This window comes from Rhipicephalus microplus, unplaced genomic scaffold (assembly GCF_043290135.1).
Source record: "Rhipicephalus microplus isolate Deutch F79 unplaced genomic scaffold, USDA_Rmic scaffold_15, whole genome shotgun sequence".
NCBI classification, from domain to species: domain Eukaryota; kingdom Metazoa; phylum Arthropoda; class Arachnida; order Ixodida; family Ixodidae; genus Rhipicephalus; species Rhipicephalus microplus.
The window spans coordinates 18,706,264-18,718,419 of record NW_027464588.1 but is presented as its reverse complement, the minus strand read 5'-3'; the positions used below and the strand labels follow the sequence as shown (position 1 = coordinate 18,718,419).

Here is a 12,156-nt window from a genome sequence, read left to right as displayed (position 1 = left end):
AAGGTCGCGGGACCGAATACCAGCCGTATTGGCCGCACTTTCAATTAATGCAAAAATGTGGGAGGCTCATGTACTTGGCTTTAGGAGCACATTAAAGAACCTGGTCAAAAATTTCGAAGCCCCCCACTACGATCATATTTGAAAATTTTGTTGAAGCACACTAAAAACTGACGGACAGAAGAGACCGACAAGTACAGCCTTCTGTGCGTCCGTACTTTAGTGCACTTCAACAAAATTTTCAATTATGAACGTAATCCAACTGGCCCAACTTGCCCCCACTACACTGTTCTTCATAATCATAACGTCGTTTTAGGACATTAGACCGCAGCTGTTCTTATATTATTAAAGCATACATTTCTAACCGCTTATGGGGACAGGCCACACCAAAAAATTCTGGAACCTTTCATTGCTTATGCTGTGCCAATGTATGCAAGCAACAAGAGTTCAGCAATTATGTATACATTATCGAACATTCCAGCGATAACACTGCAATAGTTGACCATGCATGCATCGAAGAGATGTTCCATCGATAATAAGATTACGGACAAAAACTGACAGCTCTGCTTGACTATCGTTTCATTGCACAGGTTGTCTCATTTTCTGAACACAGGTTTTAAAATATGCAGTTCCATCTTCACTAGTTCGAGTATTACTTTTATCACTGACGCAAGCACGTGACCTCAATTTTAAATTTAAAAACTGCAATTTGGACCAAAACTGGGTTTGGCTCAGCTACGTAGTTACGATAGGCCCTCGTTATTGGCCAGGTCATCGGGGCAGGTGGTGAATTCCATTAAGCGGCTAAAAGCACTGAAGAAATCAGTCTCGACATGCACTCAGACAATCTGGTTGTTCTAATGCGCAAGCTGTAAGCCACCGTGCTTAACAGTGGCAGCAAAAAAATGCCAATATTCCGATGGCCGCACGCATTTGACTCAACAGGCCAGGTCCGACTGCATGACGGTCCCAAGAGACTGTTACAATAAAGGAATGCACAGTTTTTTTTTTCTCTAATATCACGACACATAAATCGGTACACTCGTTTAGCACAATTAAATGAGGGTTCACAGATCAATTTCTCATTTCCGCGTGCCGTACTACAAACGGAGTCTAGAAAAACTTTGGTCTGAAGTGCCGAGATGAGGGGTGTTGCTACAAGTTGGATAAAGTACATAATTTTAATAAGAATCATATGTACACCTCCTTGTTTGAAGTGTTAGCTGCCACTAAGAGATTCTCGTTACCTTGTTTAACAGAGGATTATTGGGGTTGCAGCCATTGAGACCTAGAGACAAGGCATCTAATTTTTTTTTGCACTCATTAGCGCATGAGTCGTGCATTCATTCGTAGCCTACAATTTGCCCAAGAGTATCTCCGTAGAAGGTGTTACAACAAAAATAACTAGGCTTGTGCGAATAGTGTATTTTTGGTTCGAAGCGAATAGCGATATTGGTCAAATAATTTTGAATCAAATAGACTATACGATGTATAAAAAAAAAATGGGCATATTTATCATGACCTAACTGTCCTGCACAATTTTTTTTAAATATAAATAAGGCCTCGACGCAAAAGTGCTTTCTTTTCTTTCCCGTTCAAATGAAGTCGAGACAACTTAGAGAAGTAGCAGGATTTGACTTTCAGTAGGATGCAAGTGATAACCTGTAAAATACGTAACATTATTCATTACAGTTAGAATGTATAAGTCAACAAAGCAGGCTTTTAAGCTTACAAAAAATAATCAATCGATTTGAGGATCATATGTTCATTTAAAGTGTTTTTCAACAACTTTGCAAGTAGCCATGGAATAGATTCACTAAAGAGGCTTATTGCCTCACTAATTAACCGCTGCAAAAACTTTTAGAGCCTGTCCAGCATGAGAGGAGTTTAGAGATTCCCCACATGCTACAACTTCATTCTCCCTTCTTGTCTCGATGAAAGCGCTTGAAGCAAAGCCGTGAGAGATGGCATACGGAAAGAAAATATGTCGGGTGTGCGTGGTGACCTTACGAACTCTTTTTCTTTTCTTTTTCTTTAAATACGCATGCGGCTACCCACGGTGGCCCCAATAACAACCATGCTCAAATCAGCCAATGGCTGGTACCATGGCTGTGTCGAGTGATTTTCGACATAGTGGCGTCATTTGCTGAAAGAAGAGAGCAATTTTTATCCGATTGAGAATTTATAGTGAATTCCAGGTCACGTGCTACGCGATAATATTAAGCTCACATGTTCTCGGTTGCCTCGACTACCGATTAGCAGCGTTAGCTGGCCATACTTAACCAGTGTTGCTGGGCCCCTGTAAATTTAAAGTAGAACTTCGCGGCAGAGCAAAATTCCCCTAACAAGGTGCTTTCACAGCTTAACACCACTACACTGCAGTGAAACTACCCTTACACGCGGTTACAAGGGGACAAATATAGATCTATTCGTTCATATTGTCGCGACGTGAAAATAACAGGATACAGGACGACGATGCGACCAAGAAAAACGAGGTCTGTATTAACAGAACAAAAAACCAGCCGCTTCGACGTCATCTTCCTCGGAGCAACCGTGGATGCTGTCCACGCTCATTAATTCGTAGTCCTCAGTCTTCTTGCCCGGCCTTTAGCCGTGACATTAGCCTCCCATTCAAGAAAGCATCGTCCCAATGCTTTATAATCAAAGTGGTTTGTACTCGTTGGAAACGCACGAGTTCATTCAGAGAAATAAGGTTTAATCCGAACAACGTGCACAACTTCTGGAGCACACCTTCAACGCCTTAAAGAGTGCGCAGTATCACAAACAACCTGTCACTGAGAAGTCGTAGAACTTTATAGGGCCCGAAGTACCGTCTTTATATTTTTTTCCGAGAGGCCACGGAGAAAAATAGAAGTCCACATCCAAACTTTCTAACTTTCTCTCTTGGCTTGTACGAGACTAGACGGTGACGAAGGCTGTACCACCTTGAATCGTAGTCCTGCTGGCGACTAATACGTAGGCGTGCAAGTTGTCGGGCTTCTTTGGCAGGCTGGGTGATATAATCAGCATCCGTCTCAACCTTTTCGCACTCGTGTGGCAGCATAGCATCCAGCATAGTGGTGACTTCACAACCATGAAGAAGGCGGAATGGCGTTCTTGTTTCTTGATGAGCCGTGTTATAGGCGGATGTGACATACGGCCAGAGCTCGTCCCAGTTTTTATGCACCACATCGACGTACACGCAGAGCATATCCACAAGTGTCTTGTTGAGACGCTCCGTAAGACCATTCGCTTGCGAATGATACGCCATTGTTCACCTGTGGGATGTGCCACTAAGTCTTAAAACCGTCCGTAATGGTTCGGCTGCGAATGCAGTTCCCCTGTCAGTTATTACCACTGAAGGAGCGCCATGCCTCAGCACCACATTCTCCATGAAAAATCAGGCTGCTTCACTTGCCGTGCCCCTCTCCAGAGCCTTGGTTTCGGCATAACGAGCGAAGTAGTCGATGGCTATCCACCTGCGACCTGCCTATGAGGCGGGAAATGGGCCCAAAAGATCCATTTCGACTTGAGTGAATGGAGTAACAGGCACGTCAATAGAATGGAGAAGGCCTGGTGGTTTGACGGGTGGGACTTTTCTGCGCTGGCAATCAAGGCACGTCCGAACATAGTGTTGAACGGTCACCGTCAGTCTTGGCCGATAGTATTTCTGCCTCACTCTGCACAGCCTACGCGTGTAAACCAAGTGGCCGGATGTTGGTTCATCGTGGCATGCCTGTAATACTTCACTCCTTAGAGATGTTGGCACGACAAATAAGTAGCCGTTTTCGTGCGACGTGAAGTTCATTTTATACAGGGCGTCGTTGCGCAAGCAAAACGACGAAAGCCCTCTCGCAAACAGTCTAAGTACAGCTAAAGTGTGACCTTCCAAAAAACGAAATACGGGTTCTAGTTCCGGGTCGTCTCGTTGCAGCTGTGCGATAGTAGCAGTGTTTGCAACTCCGACAAAGACTGTATCGTCATCATCAGCCATTGCAGGTTCGTATGGCGCATGAGAAAGGCGGCAATCGGCGTCTGAATGTCGCTTCCCCGATCTGTAGACCACCGTCATGTCAAATTCTTGAAGCTTCAGGCTCCAGCGCGCCAACCGTCCTAAAGGGTCTTTTAAATTTGTCAGCCAGCAGAGGGAGTGATGGCCGCTGACAACATTGAAAGGACGACCATACAGATATGGGCGGAATTTCATAATGGCCCACACTACCACAAGGCCCTCTTTTTCCGTGGTGGAATAATTTTCTACCGCACGTGAAAGAGTTCTGCTCGCGTAAGCAATTACTCCTTCAGCACCATCCTGCCACTGCACGAGTACAGCTCCCAAGCCGACATTGCTAGCGTCGGTGTGCACTGTTGTCGGGGTGTCATCATCAAAGTGTGCGAGGACTGGTGGCTTCTGAAGGTGTTGCCGCAGCTCGTCGAATGATTTTTGCTGCTGTTCATTCCATACGAATGCGACGCCTTCTCTGGTAAGGTGGGTCAACGGCAAGGCAAATACTTCGAAACATTCGATATTTAATGATAATCTGATATGTGGGGTTTAACGTCCCAAAACCACCATATGATTATGAGAGACACCGTAGTGGAGGGCTCCAGAAATTTCGACCACTCTGGGTTCTTTAACGTGCACCCAAATCTGAGCACATGAGCAACATTCGATATCTAAATTCGAATCGAAGTGAATTCAAATACTCTATTATTCGTTCGAATACTCGAAGCATTTGAACATCCGCACAAGCCTAAAAATAACGTTTAATTTACACCAAGGAGAACTGCTTTGCATGAAAATGATAGATTTATGTGCATTGTTCGCATAATATAGTAGCACATACTCGAGTATTTAAGCCCACTGAACAACGAAAGGTTAATGATAAATACAAAATTCAAGATGCAGATTTTATTAGAATGCAGCAGAGTGGGCAATAAAAAGATGCTACAAATAAAATGAATATACTGCAGTTCTAAACAGAGAAAATTTAATGCACCACAAATGTCAGAGTATTGAACAGCGTAAAGTAAAACCCCCGCTAGTTCATTCAAACTTATTGTGCGGGAAAACAAAAGCATTCTCAAACGATCATCATATTGGACACCCATTTGCTTTGTAAGATCACAGACACCACGCATTAACTAACTTGCCATAAAAAGAACCCCTCAATAACCTGGGTCTCAGGCATTTCTCTGTAGGTTAGCAGCTTGTGCACATGCACATTCTACAACACTCCCCCAGTAGCAACTTCTCTCAACCAATCTAAACAAGAGTTCTGGAATGCCACTGTTATTCTACTGCCTGAGAGAGTTTTCTACACACTCATTGGAAGTTGAAACAAACTAAAGAGTTTCCCTTAGGAAAAAACTTTGACTTCATGAATAGAGAAACGAACTAAGTCCTCATGTCGACACTGCCAACTAGCAGATGCAGACATGAGAAACCTCATAAAGCAAAGCCAACTGGTAGTACCTGAACAGAACCTGTTAGTGCAAACTGCGTTTACTTACGTGACCTAGCCTGTCTTTTTCAGAGTCTTCCAGGCCATGAGGTGAGCCATTCGGCAGTGGCCATGCTGAAGCGACGTACAAGTTAACTGGCTCGTTTGCCAGGCGACGACGATGTGCGGGGCTGTGCTGGTAGTTGGCCATCTTTGAAGCAGAGCTGGAGGCAGCAGCACCTCCTTGGAGAACCTGCAGCGATTGAGAGGGCATGGCATGTCCATAATGTTCAGGAACGTGCCCTCAGAAGGTGGTGAATCAGTTCAGAACCGAGGGTGTCCAGTCCAACCCTGAGCGGCTAGACACTCGTTATAGCAGTCCTTGATAACAATGCGCTTAAATGAGCTAGAGGTGTACCTGTGCATAGAGTATTAATCTATACAATTATGAGGGGTGTCGTAGTGGAACGCTCCGCAAATTTCGACCACCTGTGTTTCCTTAAACTGCACCTAAATCTAAGGACACAAGCCTCAAACAATTTCACATCCATCAGAAATGCAGCGGCCGCGGCCAGGCTACGATCCCGCCACGTTCGGGTCAGCAGTCAAGCTTGTACCTACAAAAGCCCACAGAAATTTCTTAAATGTGTTTGTGATTTTATGATTTACAGCCAATGTTAAGGACACATATGTTTCTTTTCTAGTAGCAACAACTGTGGCGTAAAATGAGAAGCAAAGCCAAGGCCAATGAGGAGACTATGCAAAGAGAGACTCATCATGCTATCTCTCTTGTGCTACTTGTGCATAGAAAGCTCTAGCTTCCTTGAAGCCTTTTTCTACACTGTACAGAGTACTTACGATGGCCAATTATGAATTCAGCACCAATAACGACTGAAACAAATTTAATGTATTAAGCTTCTCAGACTGCATTGAAAGTCCGCGCAAGTCACAAAGTTGTCTCGGTGGCTCGTCAATGTGGAGTGGTTGATTTATCGGCAAATAGCAAACCAGCCACAGGGACATTACCTCAGAATGCACGCTGGGAAATAAAAGATGTGCAACTATGTTTAGCGGACCCAATTGAATGAATTTCGGTATTGCGGTGCTCTTAACTTGCAAAGCTGCTAGTAAACTACATTGATACATCACATATATTTGGCGTCATGAGAGGCAAGCCTAATGGATCAACATGCTAACATCGGTGCTACAAGAAATCCTCAGGCTGAACATTTATTAAACTTGACTTCAAGAATCTTGTCCCCAATCACAGTCGAGTACAAAGATTTTTTCCACTGTTACAATGAAAAAATGAATGTGCAACGTTGCATCACAAAGAAAAATATTACAGAGAGAATGAAGTAGGTATTTACAAGAAACCGTTATTTGTCAACAATTTAAGTATAGAAGCTACACATACTAAACAAATCCATCTCGCAGTGACATTAAGAATAAAGGTTTGTCACATGACAAACATGTTCTAGCAGACTATATGAAGATCACCAGCCACCGCGAGTATTTAAACCATCTCAAGCAGGACTTTTCAATTAAACCAAGGCTCAGGTGGCAGAGTACAGAAGTTCCTCTGTTGAAAGTTCGTCAAAACATTTCAACCAGAAAGGACATGATTGTGACCTACCAGTCGCAGCATGAAGCTACGATGACCACCATCAGAAAAATAAAAGTTTGAAGTGTAAAAAAGTGGCAAAGCTACCGCTAAGTCATGCAAGGCCTGAAACAGTGAATCTGGCTGATTTTTAAGTTTGATCTGCTTCCTTGTAGGAAGTTGCAAGGCTAGGTGTTGTTGGCTGCTTCTCCACGAAGAGAGGCTTGAGAGAGTTAAACCACAGTGAGTCACAGACACAAAACGGATGCCCTAGCACCAAGGACAGAAACTCTCACTGAAATACAAAAGTCTGCACCTCCCATAAATCTATGTGCATGTCGTCGTTCACTCAGGGCTTCGATCACTTCGGTGAGGGGGGAGGGGAGATGTTTCCACACAGTGGCTGCTGCCTTTCCAGTTCCCTAGTTATCCTCTCGTATGCACCGCTGAAGCACTCTGCACAGATGCTCCAGCAAAGTTGAAATGTGCATCCACGGTATTCATCTTTGGGTGAGTCACAATGGTTAACGAGGATGATAGCTTTTTGTGCCGTCCAAAGCTTTCATGGCAGGCTTAAGCAACATATAAGCCAGGCCACCAGCCACAGAAAATCAGTTCATTTAGGGACATATCTTGGTAAGATGGCAAGTTGGGCCAGTTGGTTGGGAATTATCCTGAACTTGGTTTACAGCGCACATCAGAAACACAGACACAAGGAAGGAGTAAAACAGAAAAAAGAAAAAGAAAAGACAGGACCGCACTGGTAGGAGCCCGTTAGTGCAAAATGCTGTCTTTTCTTTCGCGACAGATTGATTGATATGCCGGGTTAAACATCCGAAAACGACCATGTGATTATGAGAAGCGGCATAGTGGAGGGCTCCGGAGTCTCTTTTTTTCTCTTTTGCCTGCCTGCTTCCTTGTGCCTGTGTTTCTGGTGTCACGCTGTAAACCAAGTTCACATTGAATGGGAACATATCTATTTCACGTTTAGGTAATGGTCATTACCAATTCTTCGTATCATACCATATTTCCTAAAGCAACTTTTGTTCCACTGTCACATTCGGTGCTCTAATGTGCTGCATGCTTTGCATACTAATGCCGAATGAGTAACACAGTTGATATCTTATACTGATCTACTTTCTCACGTTGTGTTAGAAAAACGAAAACAAAGCAAACCACTATTATGCAAACATTTCGCCATAATAAGGTCCAACCAGCGATGCTTACCCCAACCGTGCAAGAAAAGTTGGAATTTTCGTGCAGCTCACCTGGTGTGTCCTCGGCATCACTGGCAGATCAAGTCGAGACCAAGGTAAGCTGCAAGCCCGAAATGGTCCGAGTACAGCCGGGCCACTGCACCAACAGACGCCAAGAAAACAAGCACTAGTGAGCACAGGCAAGGTTACTAAGTACAGCGGCCGAGTGAGCTACGAGATTGTTGAGGTCGCTTCTTCGAGCTCGACAGAGACTCAGTGCCAGAGAGCACTTTGCAGAGCACTCTCTCGGCAGTACGAAGTGATCTAGCCCAACTAGTCCCTCTCTCCGCTCTGGAGAGCCGAGTACGTACAGCGAAGACGGGCTTTGCTGTACGTACTCGGCTTTGGCCGGCAAAGATAATCGTGTGGGGCATCATACTCCAAGCAGTGTCTATTGAGAGCGGTTTCGCGCGCAGAAAAACGCTTGCCAATTGGTGAAAAAGCACCGCAGGTCACGGGATCGAATGCCGGCTGCGGCGGCTGCATTTCCGATGGAGGCGGAAATGCTCTAGGCCCGTGTGCTCAGATTTGAGCGCACGTCAAAGAAGCCCAGGTGGTCAAAATTTCCGGAGCCCTCTACTACGGCGTCTCTTATAATTATATGGTGGTTTTGGGACGTTAAACGCCACATATCAATCAATCAATCATTTGGTGAAAAAACAATGAACTAAGAGAAAACAGAAAGCTGACAAACCTCGTGGGTTTGAGCACCGTAGCCGCTGCAAAGTGGTCGCTCACTGCTCGCCACGGAACACACTACCACTTGTGCTCGCTTTTTCGTTTCATTGGCCCAAGGAGCAACGCAACAACGGAATCGAATAGAATGCTGAAGCACCTAAACGAGAATGAGGAGTTTGTGGGCTGCCTAGTCACTTCTGAGTTGGTGTTGCCGATGCCGGGGCACCGAGGCAACCGAGGTTCTCGGCGGGAGCCAGCGGCTGATTTAAATTTCGTTCGAACAGCGATACTTCCGGCGACCACACTCCGTTTTCGCAGCGCGCACGCGCGCTGTGGCCCACGAGGTGCAGGTGTCGCCCTCTATAATTATTTACTATGACCACGACCTACTGTATTGTACTGACCTGCCCAGCGAGCGAAGCGCCAGCACGTCCTTTCTGGTACTGGCACCTACTGCTATGCGCTCTTTGGCGCTACAACTTACCCCATCCGCACCGGTTGCTGACGGCCAAAACAGGGGCCGCGGCGCTTTTTTTTTTCTTTGTCGTTTGCTCACGTGACACTGGGAGAAAAACAGCAATGTTTACGCGTGCACACACTCTGGACGATTAAAAAAATGAATAAAAGGCAATTTTTGAATAAGTATTGTATAATGACGATCTTTTGCTACCGTCTTCTCGTGCCGAGCTGCGATAGAAGCGTGCAGGTAGGTGCGTTTGTACACCAGCGAAGCGAGTTTTCTTGGTGCAAATGAACCATCACGATGGTGTGTGCTGCGTGTCTTGTGAATCAAGGCAAAGGAAGACTTCTGACGTGACTTTTCATGAGTTTCCAGTGAACGAGGTTGGTGAAAAATGGATCAAGGTGATTTCTACAAAGGGTAAGTCTGCTCAATTAGGCGTTGTCTGGCATGCTGAAATTGCCATATGGGTTGTAAATGACTACGTGTCTTCAAAAGAGTGAGTTGCTGGGCTGGTTGGTGGTGCATGACAGACTGAGACGCATATTAGCGCAAAAATAAAATAAAAAATAAACCAACAACCCCAAGAAAGTAAATGACGACGTGCTAGACTCACAACTTTTTATTAGCAAAAAAAAAAGAAAATATGACAAGAGTCCACATGTGCAAGCCATGTCACTAAATGTGGTTATGCTACTAAGTTTTCGAACACACCCATTGTGGGAAGAAGCAGCTTTTTCGAGATTGCTTTGGTAGTTTAATTACATTACCAAAAAGAGCAGAGATCGTTGCATAAGTGAATATTTATCCTCTGTCGCTTAATTAGTTTGACCTCGAACTTGAATTTATGTGCTACCCCGTCTGTTATAAACGTGTTAGTTTACCCGTCTACGCGCATGCATGACAAAAGGATATATACGTGAAAACTTTTCTCCTAATGAAAAGTTGTGAGTAGCGTGTGTCCTTGCCTTCTTTCTTGTGGTCATCCGTTTTATTTAGTGCTAATGTATCTCAGCCAGTTACGTGTGTCACAAGGTGAACGAGGTGAATTCATACGCTCACTTCATAACTGTGTTTTATTAACTTCGCCACCATGGTATAAACTTCTAATTGCATGATATACTCCTTAGAAAAGAACAAGAAATTTTGTATTTTATTCACAATTTTTCACTGAATGTTCATCTTCTTCCTTTCAAGGTGCTGGCAATGAAGTTTAGCTCCCAAATGACAGGTAGAAGGTGTGCAGTGTGCACTTTGCTCCAACCGACTATAAGCCGGGACTAAAGATAAAAAGACTGAAAGCGGATGCTGTGCCGTCATGTTTCCACACTACCCATAGTATATGGTGCCGCCCTTGGCAAAAGTCCGCCGCACCTTGAAACGTTCAAATGTTCAAAAACATGGACCCTGCCCCCCCCCCCCCCCCTCCAAAAAAAAAGTGACTAACAATGTTTAATGCTTGACGTTTCCCCACGGCTTTTGCATACGAATTGGACCAATGAAAACGAATTTCAAGGAAAGGCGTATAACAGAACACATTTTTTCAATGCAAGACGAAAACAGGTTCAGTCCCGGCGCACAGCAGAGCTTGACATCGAGCGACATATGTCATCAGTACCATCCGCAAACACAACTTCGGGACCATCCTCAGACTTCATGCACCCTCTCACTGAATTTGAACGCACAGAACCACCTGAAACTGCACCTGGCGACAAATTAAAAAAAAAGATTGACCGACGCTCATTGACCACGCAAACAACTATAACCAGCCAGAAGATACGTCGTGTGATGACTTCCGCAAAATCATCGCACGGGAAATGCCAAACCATGGCAAGGAATAATGCTGTATTAAAAGCGCAAATAGCCAAGCTGAACCGTTAAGTTGCAGCGGTTAATCTGCTCTCCAAAAGAGCAAACGCTGCAGTCTTGCAGGAAAAGTTGTTTGCTGTTTCGCTTCGAAACAGTTGCAGAGTGTTTTTTATTAATTATTCATGTACCTGCGATCTACATTTGCATTTGAGACGAAGGTATTTATGCGCGAAATTGTATGTATTAGGTTGTTTTCTATGCGCGCTGGATGCCGCGGCCACTGTCAAATGTCATAGTCCTTGCACTTTCTTGTCCCGACAGTAAATTGAATCCAGCTGAGTGTGCGACAAGTCTACCATTGTGTAGACGTATAGCCGGTATCATGAGTTAAATAAACGTTTGGTGGTCAGCGCTTTTTACAAGCTGTCTCTGTCATCATTCTGTCTTGTTTTGCACGATGACACATGTTTTGTATCTTATTTGTGGTTCCATTTGAAAATTAATACTCTGAAATGTCATATAAAATGCAAAAGAAGATTCTCAAAGTCACATAAAGTAAAATAATTCAAGATACCCGTCACATTTACTCAAACCGTGATGAAACTCTTCTCAAACCGGCGGCAACCCATGCATTTCTCTGCATCCACCGGCGCTCAGCTGGGGTAACTCGAGCGCCCCTAGGCGGCATAGTTAGGAATCTGAGCCGGAGCAGGCAGCTCCGTAGACCACCGCAAGCTGGGCAGGTCAGGTGTACAGAAGGTCAAGAGTACAGAAGGTCAGGAGTACAGAAGGTCAGAAAGCGCAAGCTGTCACCTTCAAAACCAAAACTTCTCTTAGTTTAAAAAAGTAACATTGTGTATGTGCCTGCAATACCAATATATTTATATTAGAAGGTGCACATTTCAAAAG

General features: G+C 44.5%; 1 protein-coding gene across 8 annotated transcripts in view; it reads right to left on the bottom strand.

Annotated features, from left to right (window-relative positions):
• Positions 1-12,156, bottom strand: part of LOC119185467 (uncharacterized) — a 631,054-nt gene that overhangs the window by 95,314 nt on the left and 523,584 nt on the right. For 6 of the 8 annotated variants that reach the window (XM_075883180.1, XM_075883179.1, XM_075883181.1 and 3 more), the window contains 2 exons: positions 8,313-8,397; positions 5,512-5,694 (listed from right to left, as the gene is read on the bottom strand). In XM_075883180.1, the coding sequence (XP_075739295.1) occupies positions 5,512-5,694; positions 8,313-8,397 (268 nt within the window). Of the gene's footprint in view, positions 1-5,511; positions 5,695-8,312; positions 8,398-8,994; positions 9,235-12,156 lie in introns of those variants that run through there. The other 2 variants (XM_075883184.1, XM_075883185.1) reach the window with 2 other exon arrangements.